This window comes from Triticum dicoccoides, chromosome 7A, assembly GCF_002162155.2.
Source record: "Triticum dicoccoides isolate Atlit2015 ecotype Zavitan chromosome 7A, WEW_v2.0, whole genome shotgun sequence".
Lineage (NCBI taxonomy): Eukaryota > Viridiplantae > Streptophyta > Magnoliopsida > Poales > Poaceae > Triticum > Triticum dicoccoides.
In genome coordinates, this window is record NC_041392.1 from 482722311 (window position 1) to 482738000 (window position 15690).

General features: G+C 45.0%; 1 protein-coding gene across 1 annotated transcript; it reads left to right on the forward strand.

Annotated features, from left to right (window-relative positions):
- The first annotated feature begins 6 nt into the window (after nt 1-6).
- Nucleotides 7-2920, forward strand: LOC119334425 (pentatricopeptide repeat-containing protein At3g24000, mitochondrial-like). Its single transcript, XM_037606996.1, has 3 exons — nt 7-1647; nt 2420-2492; nt 2570-2920. The coding sequence occupies exons 1-3, from the start codon at nt 137-139 to the stop codon at nt 2666-2668; spliced, it is 1683 nt and encodes a 560-aa protein (XP_037462893.1). The 5' UTR covers nt 7-136; the 3' UTR covers nt 2669-2920.
- Nucleotides 2921-15690: the final 12770 nt, after the last annotated feature.

Sequence of the window (15690 nt, forward strand, 5' to 3'; positions counted from 1 at the left end):
GGGTGCGCAGCTCCACGCGCAGGCCGTGGTGCGTGGCTTCTTGGGCGACGGGGATAACACCATCCTCTCCACCGCCATCCTCAACTTCTACGCCTCATGCCGGGAGCCCGACCTTGCGCGCCAGGTGTTCGACAGGATGGCACGCAGGAACGCCGTCACCTGGAACGCGCTCATCAAAGGGTACGCGCAGGCGGGCCGCAGGGACGAGGCGCTGGCGCTGTTCCGCTGCATGAGGAGGCATGACCGTGTCGCCCCCGACAAGTACACGTTCCCGGCGCTGCTGTCCGGCATTGGCAGGAACCGTGGTGGCGTCTGCGTGCAAGAACTCGGGGGAGCCGTGCACGCGCAGGTAGTCAAATCCGGGCTGGACAAGGATCCCTTTGTGGGTGCTTCCCTCGTTTCTATGTACGCGGCTACAGGAGCACTGGAAGATGTGAAGGCCGTCTTTGATGATGTGGATACTTTGGACCCGGTTGTCTGGTCTTCTATGATCTCCGCGTATGTCAACTGCAAGGAGGAAGAAGCTGCTCTCCTTACATTCTACAAGATGTTGTGCCAAGATATTAAGCCGAGGCAGTTTGTCTACTCCAGCCTGTTTGCCATCTGTGGGAGCATGTCGATGCTGGAGATGGGCAGGCAAGTTCATGCCCACAGCCTGAAGAACATAACTGACAAGGATGCCGCCATGACAAATGCACTTTTAACCATGTACTCTGATTGTGGATGCATTGATGATGCATGGAGAGTCTTCAATTCGAACGACGTTGTGGATGTAATATCCTACAATTCAATGATTTTGGCTCTTGGGCAGCATGCACGCCCGAAAGAAGCAGTTGAACTTTTCAAGCGGATGAAGTTTTCTGGCTTGATACCTGATGAGGTCACCTTACTGAATCTTCTTTCCGCTTTCAACCATGCTGGTCTTATTCATGAAGGTTTGCATTTATTCGATTCCATGTTGGATATGGAGGGCATAAAACCGACGTATCAACATTATGCCTGTGTTACCGACATGCTGGCTCGATCAGGAGAAATCGAGGAATCCATGAAAACAATTAAGGAAATGCCCTTTGAAGCTGAAACATCCTTATGGAGGATTGTTCTTGGTGCTTGTAGCAAACACGGTGACATTGAAACGGGCATCAAGATTGCAGAAATGCTGTTTGAGATGGAACCTTATGAGCCAACAAATTATATACTACTTGGTAACATCTGTGCAAGATTAGGAAGGTGGACAGAAGCAGAAAAGGTTAGAAGTTTGATGGAAAAGAGAGGTATAGATGGGGATGATGCCTTTAGTTGGATCGAAATGGGCCAAACGACACATAGATTTGGTGTTGATGACCGTTCACACCCCATCTCCGAGGAGATATATAGGAATTTGGATAGGTTGATAGGTAGTATCAAGGCTGCAGGTTATGTGCCTGATACCAGTTTTGCCACACACAGCACAGAAAAAGACAGAAGAGAAGAATCACTACGTTATCACTGCGAAAAGCTGGCCTTTGCTTTTGGGGATTTGGCTTCTCCTTCTGGAGACACACTCCGCATCATGAAGAACCTCCGTGTTTGTGGTGATTGCCATTCTGCATACAAATACTTCTCCCTCGTCACAGGAAGAAAAATAGTACTGAGAGACAACCACAGGTTTCATCATTTCTATAACGGGGCTTGTTCATGTGTTGATTATTGGTGATGGATCAGTAAATCATTCTGTTATACTCCAATAATGCATTGTAACATTGATATAATCATCTAGTACTGCCTAGCATACAACAGAAGTGTAACATGTCTTGAGGTTTCCTTCGACAACTAGATTACTCAGAAGCCCCTTGACAACTCGGACTGCAACACCTGTGGAGTACATATTTATCCCTTTGACCCTTTGTACATTTGGTCACTATTTTCTTGCTGCATATTAATAATATGTTTACATCTGTCATTACGATTGCATTTACTTGAAGAATTGCTAAGAAAAAATTGGCAAAATTTTCTTGAGAAGGTCGTGTATACGATAGGTTTGGTATGCTGTTAGAAATTACTCCCTCTGTCCCAGAATATAAGAACGTTTTTGACACTATGCTAGTGTTAAAAACGTTCTTATATTTTGGGACGGAGGGAGTACATGATATCTTGGGTCTAAGCTCTTCCAAGACTTTAGGAGAAAATGAGAAGGCATATCATAAAGTTTCTGATTATTGACAAAACTGGAAATAACAATCTTCGTTGTTTCGAGGGCAACATAATTCTTTGCTAGATTTGAAAGTATGCTGCTTCAATATATATTTTTGGCTGTTTTCTTTTACTTTATCACTCAATATGCAGTAGACTAATTTTCATTTATGCAAGTAAATAATCAGTTACTAGCTGAATAGTTTACAGTGATCTCAAGCTCTATTTTTCAATAATCTTTTTGCAGTGCTATATTTGTTGTTGCCCAAAAATGTTTAAAGCTCCAAGCTTTACATCCCCAACGATTTCTTTACACGAAGGTACATAATTTTTTCCATGGTAATTAGTAATGTCCTTTTTATTTATTAAAATGATATGGTATGACCATTAGTTTCAGGTCTTTTCGAGCTTGATGTCTTCCACACTGGAACAAAGTATTCTGCAACCATATACGCAGTGTAAACAATCATTGGAAAGGCGGATGAGAGGAAAATAAGATGAACATACAGAAGTTTGGGATTTGTTGAGGACTGGTTATTAACATATAATGGATCTGTGATCGATGTTGTGCTAGAGAAAATTGTTTATATGTAGCTGTTTACAAGGTGAATAATATGCATACAGTATTCACGAGTTGAGAAATATTTTGCATTGTGATAATCTTCTTGTATTTCACAAGTGCACTGTTGCAAAAGTAAGTTTCTGAACCTAGATTTTTTTTTTTTTTTGAGATCTAGAAATTTCATATTTGAGGCAGATACATGACAGTAGATTTATGGATAAAAAAAATTCACATCATCTATTGGGTAAAGTTTGCTAGTTTCAGTAAAAGATGCATGTACGCTTACAGCTCGTTTGGTACCCATCATTTGGGTCGGATTTGGTGGATTTCATTTGCGAATTCCGGAATATACTTGTTTGGCTGCCACAGAATTGAGGGTGGATTTCATTCTAAGATTCCAGAGGATGTAAACTTGGCCTAGGCCCAAATCCCAGCCCCTCGCCCGTCATTCTCCCGGATTCCACTCGCTCGCTTCCCCCACCCTACGCCGACGCCTTCGTCTCTCGCCTCCTTCCCCCACCCTACCCCGACGCCTGCCGCCGCCGCCGCCGCCATGAGCCCCACCTTCTCGGCCGCCGGTGATGCACCCCCCGCCGGTGAATAGCTTCTCCCCGAGTTCTCTTCCCCCGTCCCCTCTACACGCGAAGCTTTCTGTTCGATGGTGTGCTGCCTCCGGTGACCACAGCGCCGTCGTCGAGCTTTCAAATCCTGCTAGGTTCTCCCTCCACCTCTCTTCTCCCCCTCCCTCTCTCTGGTGGATCTTTTCTGCTTGAACCCTAACCCTAACCTGAACCCACCTCCATCCAGCCACCCGATCCGGGCAGAAGATCGACTTCTTGACGATTCCTCCGCCAGCCCACGGTCGGTCAGCTCCACACCCCGGAAGATCGAACTTTTTGTGGTACGTGGTCAGCGTGTCTGCGTGCAAGACTATTGATAGACACTATGTCAATGTCAGCAAGATGTTGTCAACGAGTGGTTTTGGGTGGGATTGGATCCATAACAAGCTTATGGTTGATAGTGAGGACGCGTGGAGAAACTATGTCAAGGTAAGCACTACATCTTGAGCATCTATGTATTCATGGCATGGCCACAAGATTCATTTTCATCATTCATGTGGTCAAGTAGTTTATTCGAAAACATGCACTTATACACCTTCTCCATCATGATGTGGAATTCAGCCAAGTTTATTTGAAAACATGCACTTATACTTGTTCATGCGTAGCCTTCTAATCAGTAGTTTACTCATCATTTCCCCTATGTTTTGCTATTATATTAGTAATCAGCCTTCTCTTGAGAAACAATCACAACTTGCAGCAGTGCACTTGTTTTCCCCATTATTTATGTGATTTTGCACCATGACATGAGTTACATCTTAGATGTAGTCTACGATTTTCTCTTTGGATGTGTGTTTGGTGTTTGGATGGATGTGTGTTCATTTTCCACCATGACATGAGACTATTTGTCTTCATGGGTTGCAGGCAAACAAAGATGCAGCATGCTACAGGCACAAGGTCATAAAGTTTTGGGACTCTATCAGCCTTGTCTTCTCGAAGGATCATGCTGTTGGAAATATGCCCTAGAGGCAATAATAAAAGCATTATTATTATATTTCCTTGTTCATGATAATTGTCTTTATTCATGCTATAATTGTGTTATCCGGAAATCGTAATACATGTGTGAATAACAGACATCAACATGTCCCTAGTGAGCCTCTAGTTGGCTAGCTCGTTGATCAACAGATAGTCATGGTTTCCTGACTATGGACACTGGATGTCATTGATAACGAGATCACATCATTAGGAGAATGATGTGATGGACAAGACCCAATCCTAAACATAGCACAAGATCGTATAGTTCGTTTGCTAGAGTTTTCCAATGTCAAGTATCTTTTCCTTAGACCATGAGATCGTGTAACTCCCGGATACCGTAGGAGTGCTTTGGGTATGCCAAACGTCACAACGTAACTGGGTGACTATAAAGGCAGACTACGGGTATCTCCGAAAGTGTCTGTTGGGTGACATGGATCAAGACTGGGATTTGTCACTCCGTATGACGGAGAGGTATCACTGGGCCCACTCGGTAATGCATCATCATAATGAGCTCAGACTGACCAAGTGTCTGGTCACGGGATCATGCATTACGGTACGAGTAAAGTGACTTGCCGGTAACGAGATTGAACGAGGTATTGGGATACCGACGATCGAATCTCGGGCAAGTAACATATCGATAGACAAAGGGAATAGCGTACGGGGTTGATAGAATCCTCGACATCGTGGTTCATCCGATGAGATCATCGTGGATCTTGTGGGAGCCAGCATGGGTATCCAGATCCCGCTGTTGGTTATTGACCGGAGAGTCGTCTCGGTCATGTCTGCTTGTCTCCCGAACCCGTAGGGTCTACACACTTAAGGTTCAGTTACGCTAGGGTTGTAGGGATATGTATATGCAGTAACCCGAATGTTGTTCGGAGTCCCGGATGAGATCCCGAACGTCACGAGGAGTTCCGGAATGGTCCGGAGGTAAAGATTTATATATGGGAAGTCCTGTTTCGGGCATCGGGACAAGTTTCGGGGTTATCGGTATTGTACCGGGACCACCGGAAGGGTCCCGGGGGTCCACCGGGTGGGTCCACCTGTCCCGGGGGGGCCACATGGGCTGTAGGGGGTGCGCCTTGGCCTAATGGGCCAAGGGCACCAGCCCCACATAGGCCCATGCGCCTAGGGTTTGAAAGGGGAAGAGTCCTAGGAGGGTAAGGCACCTCCTAGGTGCCTTGGGGGGGGGAGGGAAACCCCCCTTGGCCGCCGCACCCCCTAGGAGATTGGATCTCCTAGGGCCGGCCACCCCCCCTTGGCCCTCCTATATATAGTGGGGGAGAGGAGGGACTTCATACCTGAACGCCTTGGCCTTTGGTTGCCTCCTTCTCCCTCCCCAACACCTCCTCCACCTCCATAGTGCTTAGCGAAGCTCTGCCGGAGTACTGCAGCTCCATCAACACCACGCCGTCGTGCTGCTGCTGGTGCCATCTCCCTCCCTTGCTGGATCAAGAAGGAGGAGACGTGGCTGTTCCGTACGTGTGTTGAACGCGGAGGTGCCGTCCGTTCGGCGCTGGTCATCGGTGATTTGGATCACGTCGAGTACGACTACATCATCACCGTTCTTTTGAACGCTTCCGCTCGCGGTCTACAAAGGTATGTAGATGCATCTAATCACTCGTTGCTAGATGAACTCCTAGATGATCTTGGTGAAACGAGTAGGAAATTTTTTGTTTTCTGCAACGTTCCCCAACAATGGCATCATGAGCTAGGTCTATGCGTAGTTCTTCTTGCGCGAGTAGAACACAATTTGTTGTGGGCGTAGATTTGTCAACTTTCTTGCCGTTACTAGTCCTTTCTTGCTTCAGCGGTATTGTGGGATGAAGCGGCCTGGACCAACCTTACACGTACGCTTACGTGAGACCGGTTCCACCGACTAACATGCACTAGTTGCATAAGGTGGCTGGCGGGTGTCTGTCTCTCCTACTTTAGTTGGAGCGGAATCGATGAACAGGGTCCTTATGAAGGGTAAATAGAAGTTGACAAATCACGTTGTGGCTTTAACGTAGGTAAGAAAACGTTCTTGCTAGAACCCTAATTCAGCCACGTAAAACTTGCAACAACAATTAGAGGACGTCTAACTTGTTTTTGCAGCAAGTGGTTTGTGATATGATATGACCAAAGTTGTGATGAATGATGAATGATCTATATGTGATGTATGAGATGTTCATGCTATTGTAATAGGAATCACGACTTGCATGTCGATGAGTATGACAACCGGCAGGAGCCATAGGAGTTGTCTTTATTCTTTTATATGACCTGCGTGTCATCAAGAAACGCCATGTAATTACTTTACTTTATTGCTAAACGCGTTAGCCATAGTAGTAGAAGTAATAGTTGGCGAGCAACTTCATGGAGACACGATGATGGAGATCATGATGATGGAGATCATGGTGTCAAGCCGGTGACAAGATGATCATGGAGCCCCAAGATGGAGATCAAAGGAGCTATGTGATATTGGCCATATCATGTCACGTTTATTATTTGATTGCATGTGATGTTTATCATGTTTTGCATCTTGTTTACTTAGAACGACGGTAGTAAATAAGATGATCCCTCACAATAAATTCAAGAAGTGTTCCCCCTAACTGTGCACCGTTGCGACAGTTCGCTGTTTCAAAACACCACGTGATGATCGGGTGTTTTATTCAGACGTTCACATACAACGGGTGTAAGACAGATTTACACATGCAAACACTTAGGTTGACTTGACGAGCCTAGCATGTACAGACATGGCCTCGGAACACAGAAGACTGAAAGGTCAAGCATGAGTCGTATAGAAGATACGATCAACATGAAGATGTTCACCGATGTTGACTAGTCCGTCTCACGTGATGATCAGACACGGTCTAGTTTAACTCGGATCATATAATACTTAGATGACTAGAGGGATGTCTAATCTAAGTGGGAGTTCACTAATAATTTGATTAGTTGAACTTAATTATCATGAACTTAGTCTAAAATCTTTGCAATATGTCTTGTAGATCAAATGGCCAACGTAGTCCTCAACTTCAACGCGTTCCTAGAGAAAACTAAGCTGAAAGACGATGGCAGCAACTATACGGACTGGGTCCGGAACCTGAGGATCATCCTCATAGCTGCCAAGAAAGATTATGTCCTACAAGCACCGCTTGGTGACGCACCCGTTCTCCCTGCAGAACAAGATGTTATGAACGCTTGGCAGGCACGTTTCGATGACTACTCCCTCGTTCAGTGCGGCATGCTTTACAGCCTAGAGCCGGGGCTCCAAAAGCGTTTTGAGAGACATGGAGCATATGAGATGTTCGAAGAGCTGAAAATGGTTTTCCAAGCTCATGCCCGGGTCGAGAGATATGAAGTCTCCGACAAATTCTTCAGCTGTAAGATGGAGGAAAACAGTTCTGTCAGTGAGCACATACTCACTATGTCTGGGTTGCATAACCGCTTGACTCAGCTGGGAGTTAATCTCCCGGATGATGCGGTCATTGACAGAATCCTCCAGTCGCTTCCACCAAGCTAAAAGAGCTTTGTGATGAACTTCATTATGCAGGGGATGGAAAAGACCATTCCTGAAGTATTTGCTATGCTGAAATTAGCAGAGGTAGAAGTCAGGAAGGAACATCAAGTGTTGATGGTCAATAAAACCACTAAGTTCAAGAAAGGCAAGGGTAAAAAGAACTTCAAGAAGGACGGCAAGGAGGTTGCCGCGCCCGGCAAGCAAGCTGCCGGGAAGAAGCCAAAGAATGGACCCAAGCTCGAGACTGAGTGCTTTTATTGCAAGGGAAGCGGTCACTGGAAGCGGAACTGCCCTAAGTACTTAGCGGATAAGAAGGCCGGCAAAACAAAAGGTATATGTGATATACATGTAATTGATGTGTACCTTACTAGTGCCCGTAGTGGCTCCTGGGTATTTGATACCGGTGCAGTTGCTCACATTTGTAACTCAAAGCAGGGGCTGCGGAATAAGCGGAAACTGGCAAAGGACAAGGTGACGATGCGCGTCGGGAATGGTTCCAAGGTCAATGTGATCGCCGTCGGCACGCTACCTCTGCATCTCCCTTCGGGATTAGTTTTAAACCTTAATAATTGTTATTTAGTGCCAGCTTTGAGCATGAACATTGTATCGGGATCTCGTTTAATTCGAGATGGCTACTCTTTTAAATCTGAGAATAATGGTTGTTCCATTTTTATGAGAGATATGTTTTATGGTCATGCTCCTATGGTGAATGGTTTATTCTTTATGAATCTCGAACGTGATGCTACACATGTTCATAATGTGAGTACCAAAAGAAGTAAGGTTGATAATGATAGTCCCACATACTTGTGGCACTGCCGCCTTGGTCACATAGGTGTCAAACGTATGAAGAAGCTCCATGCTGATGGACTTTTAGAGTCTCTTGATTATGAATCATTTAACACGTGTGAACCATGCCTTATGGGTAAAATGACCAAGACTCCGTTCTCAGGAACAATGGAGCGAGCAACCGACTTATTGGAAATCATACATACTGATGTGTGCGGTCCAATGAGTGTTGAGGCTCGCGGTGGCTATCGTTATGTTCTCACCCTCACTGATGATTTAAGTAGGTATGGGTATATCTACTTAATGAAACACAAGTCTGAAACCTTTGAAAAGTTCAAGGAATTTCAGAGTGAGGTTGAAAATCAACGTGACAGGAAAATCAAGTTTCTACGATCAGATCGTGGAGGAGAATACTTGAGTCACGAGTTTGGGGCACACTTAAGAAAATGTGGAATAGTTTCACAACTCACGCCGCCTGGAACACCTCAGCGTAATGGTGTGTCCGAACGTCGTAATCGCACTCTGTTAGATATGGTGCGATCTATGATGTCTCTTACCGATTTACCGCTTTCTTTTTGGGGCTATGCTTTAGAGACTGCCGCATTCACTTTAAATAGGGCTCCGTCGAAATCCGTTGAGACGACACCGTATGAATTATGGTTTGGGAAGAAACCTAAGCTGTCGTTTCTAAAAGTTTGGGGATGCGATGCTTATGTCAAGAAACTTCAACCTGAAAAGCTCGAACCCAAATCGGAAAAATGCGTCCTCATAGGATACCCAAAAGAAACTATTGGGTACACCTTCTACCTCAGATCCGAAGGCAAGATCTTTGTTGCCAAGAATGGGTCCTTTCTGGAGAAAGAGTTTCTCTCGAAAGAAGTAAGTGGGAGGAAAGTAGAGCTTGATGAAGTATTACCTCTTGAACCGGAAAATGGCGCAACTCAAGAAAATGTTCCTGAGGTGCCTGCACCGACTAGAGAGGAAGTTAATCAAGATACTTCTGATCAAGCCCCTACTGAAATTCGAAGGTCCACAAGGACACGTTCCGCACCAGAGTGGTACGGCAACCCTGTCTTGGAAATCATGCTGTTAGACAATGGTGAACCTTCGAACTATGAAGAAGCAATGGCGGGCCCAGATTCCGACAAATGGCTGGAAGCCATGAAATCCGAGATAGGATCCATGTATGAAAACAAAGTATGGACTTTGACTGACTTGCCCGTTGAGCGGCGAGCCATAGAAAATAAATGGATCTTTAAGAGGAAGACAGACGCGGATGGTAATGTGACCATCTATAAAGCTCGGCTTGTCGCTAAGGGTTATCGACAAGTTCAAGGGGTTGACTACGATGAGACTTTCTCACCGGTAGCGAAGCTGAAGTCCGTCCGAATCATGTTAGCAATTGCCGCATTCTATGATTACGAAATATGGCAAATGGACGTCAAAACGGCATTCCTTAATGGTTTCCTTAAGGAAGAATTGTATATGATGCAGCCGGAAGGTTTTGTCGATCCTAAGAATGCTGACAAAGTGTGCAAGCTCCAACGCTCGATTTATGGGCTGGTGCAAGCATCTCGGAGTTGGAACATTCGCTTTGATGAGATGATCAAAGCGTTTGGGTTTACACAGACTTATGGAGAAGCCTGCGTTTACAAGAAAGTGAGTGGGAGCTCTATAGCATTTCTCATACTATATGTAGATGACATACTGTTGATGGGAAATGATATAGAACTCTTGGATAGCATCAAGGCCTACTTGAATAAAAGTTTTTCAATGAAGGACCTTGGAGAAGCTGCTTATATATTAGGCATCAAAATCTATAGAGATAGATCGAGACGCCTCATAGGTCTTTCACAAAGCACATACCTTGATAAGATATTGAAGAAGTTCAATATGGATCAATCCAAGAAGGGGTTCTTGCCTGTGTTGCAAGGTATGAAATTGAGCTCAGCTCAATGTCCGACCACGGCAGAAGATATAGAAGAGATGAGCGTCATCCCCTATGCCTCAGCCATAGGTTCTATTATGTATGCCATGCTGTGTACCAGACCTGATGTTAACCTTGCCGTCAGTTTGGTAGGAAGGTACCAAAGTAATCCCGGCAAGGAACACTGGACAGCGGTCAAGAATATCCTGAGGTACCTGAAAAGGACTAAGGAAATGTTTCTCGTTTATGGAGGTGACGAAGAGCTCGTCGTAAAGGGTTACGTCGACGCTAGCTTCGACACAGATCTGGATGACTCTAAGTCACAAACCGGATACGTGTATATTTTGAATGGTGGGGCAGTAAGCTGGTGCAGTTGCAAGCAAAGCGTCGTGGCGGGATCTACATGTGAAGCGGAGTACATGGCAGCCTCGGAGGCAGCACATGAAGCAATATGGGTGAAGGAGTTCATCACCGACCTAGGAGTCATACCCAATGCGTCGGGGCCGATCAAGCTCTTCTGTGACAACACTGGAGCTATTGCACTTGCCAAGGAGCCCAGGTTTCACAAGAAGACAAGGCACATCAAGCGTCGCTTCAACTCCATTCGTGAAAATGTTCAAGATGGAGACATAGAGATTTGTAAAGTACATACGGACCTGAATGTAGCAGATCCGTTGACTAAACCTCTCCCTAGAGCAAAACATGATCAACACCAGAATGCCATGGGTGTTCGATTCATCACAATGTAACTAGATTATTGACTCTAGTGCAAGTGGGAGACTGTTGGAAATATGCCCTAGAGGCAATAATAAAAGCATTATTATTATATTTCCTTGTTCATGATAATTGTCTTTATTCATGCTATAATTGTGTTATCCGGAAATCGTAATACATGTGTGAATAACAGACATCAACATGTCCCTAGTGAGCCTCTAGTTGGCTAGCTCGTTGATCAACAGATAGTCATGGTTTCCTGACTATGGACACTGGATGTCATTGATAACGAGATCACATCATTAGGAGAATGATGTGATGGACAAGACCCAATCCTAAACATAGCACAAGATCGTATAGTTCGTTTGCTAGAGTTTTCCAATGTCAAGTATCTTTTCCTTAGACCATGAGATCGTGTAACTCCCGGATACCGTAGGAGTGCTTTGGGTATGCCAAACGTCACAACGTAACTGGGTGACTATAAAGGCAGACTACGGGTATCTCCGAAAGTGTCTGTTGGGTGACATGGATCAAGACTGGGATTTGTCACTCCGTATGACGGAGAGGTATCACTGGGCCCACTCGGTAATGCATCATCATAATGAGCTCAGACTGACCAAGTGTCTGGTCACGGGGTCATGCATTACGGTACGAGTAAAGTGACTTGCCGGTAACGAGATTGAACGAGGTATTGGGATACCGACGATCGAATCTCGGGCAAGTAACATATCGATAGACAAAGGGAATAGCGTACGGGGTTGATAGAATCCTCAACATCGTGGTTCATCCGATGAGATCATCGTGGAGCATGTGGGAGCCAGCATGGGTATCCAGATCCCGCTGTTGGTTATTGACCAGAGAGTCGTCTCGTTCATGTCTGCTTGTCTCCCGAACTCGTAGGGTCTACACACTTAAGGTTCAGTTACGCTAGGGTTGTAGGGATATGTATATGCAGTAACCCGAATGTTGTTCGGAGTCCCGGATGAGATCTCGGACGTCACGAGGAGTTCCGGAATGGTCCGGAGGTAAAGATTTATATATGGGAAGTCCTGTTTCGGGCATCGGGACAAGTTTCGGGGTTATCGGTATTGTACCGGGACCACCGGAAGGGTCCCGGGGGTCCACCGGGTGGGTCCACCTGTCCCGGGGGGGCCACATGGGCTGTAGGGGGTGCGCCTTGGCCTAATGGGCCAAGGGCACCAGCCCCACATAGGCCCATGCGCCTAGGGTTTGAAAGGGGAAGAGTCCTAGGAGGGTAAGGCACCTCCTAGGTGCCTTGGGGGGGGGGGAGGGAAACCCCCCTTGGCCGCCGCACCCCCTAGGAGATTGGATCTCCTAGGGCCGGCCACCCCCCCTTGGCCCTCCTATATATAGTGAGGGAGAGGAGGGACTTCATACCTGAACGCCTTGGCCTTTGGTTGCCTCCTTCTCCCTCCCCAACACCTCCTCCACCTCCATAGTGCTTAGCGAAGCTCTGCCGGAGTACTGCAGCTCCATCAACACCACGCCGTCGTGCTGCTGCTGGTGCCATCTCCCTCAACCTCTCCTCCCTCCCTTGCTGGATCAAGAAGGAGGAGACGTGGTTGTTCCGTACGTGTGTTGAACGCGGAGGTGCCGTCCGTTCGGCGCTGGTCATCGGTGATTTGGATCACGTCGAGTACGACTACATCATCACCGTTCTTTTGAACGCTTCCGCTCGCGGTCTACAAAGGTATGTAGATGCATCTAATCACTCGTTGCTAGATGAACTCCTAGATGATCTTGGTGAAACGAGTAGGAAAATTTTTGTTTTCTGCAACGTTCCCCAACACATGCCACCGGAACCGGAGCCAGAACTGCTGGTGAAAGTGTAGCGGAAATGGCTGCAGAGAATGTCAACAACATCAACACTGATTCTGCCGCAACATCTTCAACCCAAACCGGCGAGGAACAGAAGAGGAAAAGATATCGATCGGATGACTCAATTGCATCTATGCTTGGAGAGAAATTGGATAATTTTACCAGTGCCTACAAAGCTGATATCGCTCAAGTTGCTCCTCCTGAGAAGCCCTCCTCTCCTGAAGAAATACTTGACGCTCTCAATGCAATTGTGGGACTGGATGATGATGGCTTGCTAGCAGCTTATGATATCCTCATAGCAGATGACCGCAAGTTCAAGGCTCTTATGGCGCTGCCTGAAAGGATGAAGAAGAAATGGATCCTCAAGCAAATCAACCAATGAAGGTATGTTTCTTGTTCTGTGATTAGTTACCAGCTAGCAAGCTCTACTGCATTTTGTCCTTAGTTGTTTGTTATAGTACAATATTATGGGTGTCCTGTATTTTGTCATGCCAATATGGAGCAGAGGAGGCAGCAGCTTGCTTGCTTTTCATCATATTTATGTACTTACCTATTTCCATGTTTGAGATTAGCATGATAGAAGGTTTTATGTTATCATCTTAATAAGGTTTTCCTGCCAGGTCTTCCCAAACATGGCTTGATAAAACAACGTTTTCCTGCCATGTTTGAGAACAACTTGTTCTGCCATGTCTCCTGAAACAAGGTTTTATGAACATATTTTGCATGCACATAAATATTCAGTGTGTTTGAAGGTCTCTTATGAACTAGTCTTTTTTTCTTCGATCGAGAGGTGGCATTATTAGTCTAGAATACATCAACCAGATATATGCTTATTTAGTGGATGTAGTCTTTTATCGACTTAGTTTCGGTCCTACTTAACCTACTCGGTTGTTGATGGTTTTTTGCTATTACCTTTCAATTCATGATAATTGTGCAAATGAAGTGCAAGTTAACCTTTCAAAAATTTCTATATCAAGTTGAGTTTTCTTACCCTTCCTAGAGATTGTTGCAAGCTAAAGCTTATCGTGTGACACTTCGATTTGTCTTCTTGGCTATCCTCATCTTTCACTTTGAGCAATTTCTACCAACCATTGTGTTCAAGGATTGTTTATTGCCCTATGAGACCATATGTCACCATTTCTCATCATATTTTGCAGGAAATTTTGGGTGTGAAGTGTGATGTTGAACGAACAGAACGAAGAAATGAAGATCCTTGAGCAATGAAAATCTTTCTTGGATGGTGCTAATAATGCAAAGATTCAGTTTTTATGTAACCTTGACTAGATTATGATCATTTGATGTTGTTGTGAACCTTTGTCGTATTGCAAAGATTAACTTTTTACAAAGTCTCATGTTTAAGTTATATGTATTGGCATGGTTCAGTTTAATGCAAAACATTGCCATGTGTGAACAAACGAGCTGTCAATGTTGGTGTTGGTACAGATTTGTTCATACTATTTATTCCTAGCACAAAGGCTAGTGCGCTTGTGCTGGTATAGTTTCATGCTCATTTTGGTTTTGGTACAGATTTGACCTCAAAATTCTAGTGACAGCCAAACATGAAATTTGGATTTGGAATCTAGATTCAGCCAAATGAAATCTTGATAGAGATTTCATTTATTTCATTTCAGCCAAATGAAATGAAATCAGGGGAGCCAAACGAGCTGTTATTGTAGTCTGCCGGTTTTGAAAGTTTGAATACAAGCTTCGGAATGCATATCAGTCTTTCTATGAGCTTCATCCAAGGGCCTACAACTGCTTGGATTCGTGGCTACAGTATTGTTTGTTCACATTCAAAGGACAAAGCTTCAGGACAATAAGAGAAGAACAACCTGTCTCCCGTCATCGAACAACCTGAACGTAATCAGTTCATGAAATAGCATGAGGCAATCAACTTGAATCTCCACCTAGAAGACTGTGAATCGCAGCCATCTGGGTCATTCTTAGCACTAGGCCCTATGAAATGTACTAGTACCATGACTTCAACTAGAAACATTATGTAACTCGGATGCTATCCCACCCAAGTGTGCCAGTTTCAGGACGTAAGCAAGAAGAACAACCCGTCTCCCTCTAACCATCACGGTGATGCCACATCGTGTACGATTTGAGTCATGTGTAGTCGCAAATCCTGATGCTTCCAATTCCTAGGATGTCTGTGGGTTTCTACAGCATTCAAAAGCAATTCCAAGTTTCCAACTAGCTGTAAAATTTATGTGGTACACTGCATACGTGATGTATTTTGATATGAACATAGAAACAATCGAGCTCTACTCCTTGCTTGCCCTTAGGTACACAGGATCGTTTCTTTGAGAGTTATAATCTTGCGTCATCTCTCTTCGTGTACTTAAGGGGGTGTTTGTTTCCAGAGACTTTTTCTAGTCCCTACACAAACAGGGAGGGACTTTTTAGTCTCTGAAAACAAACAGGGAGGGACTTTTTAGGGACTATAGACTTTTTAGTTGGGACTAGAAAAAGTCTTAGGACTAGAGAACCAAACACCACCTAAATAGGAGACTGTACGTTTACATTCAATACCATGTGGTGCAACAACCATACGATGCATGCTTTCATGCAGTTAAATACTGTGAGAAGGTGCACA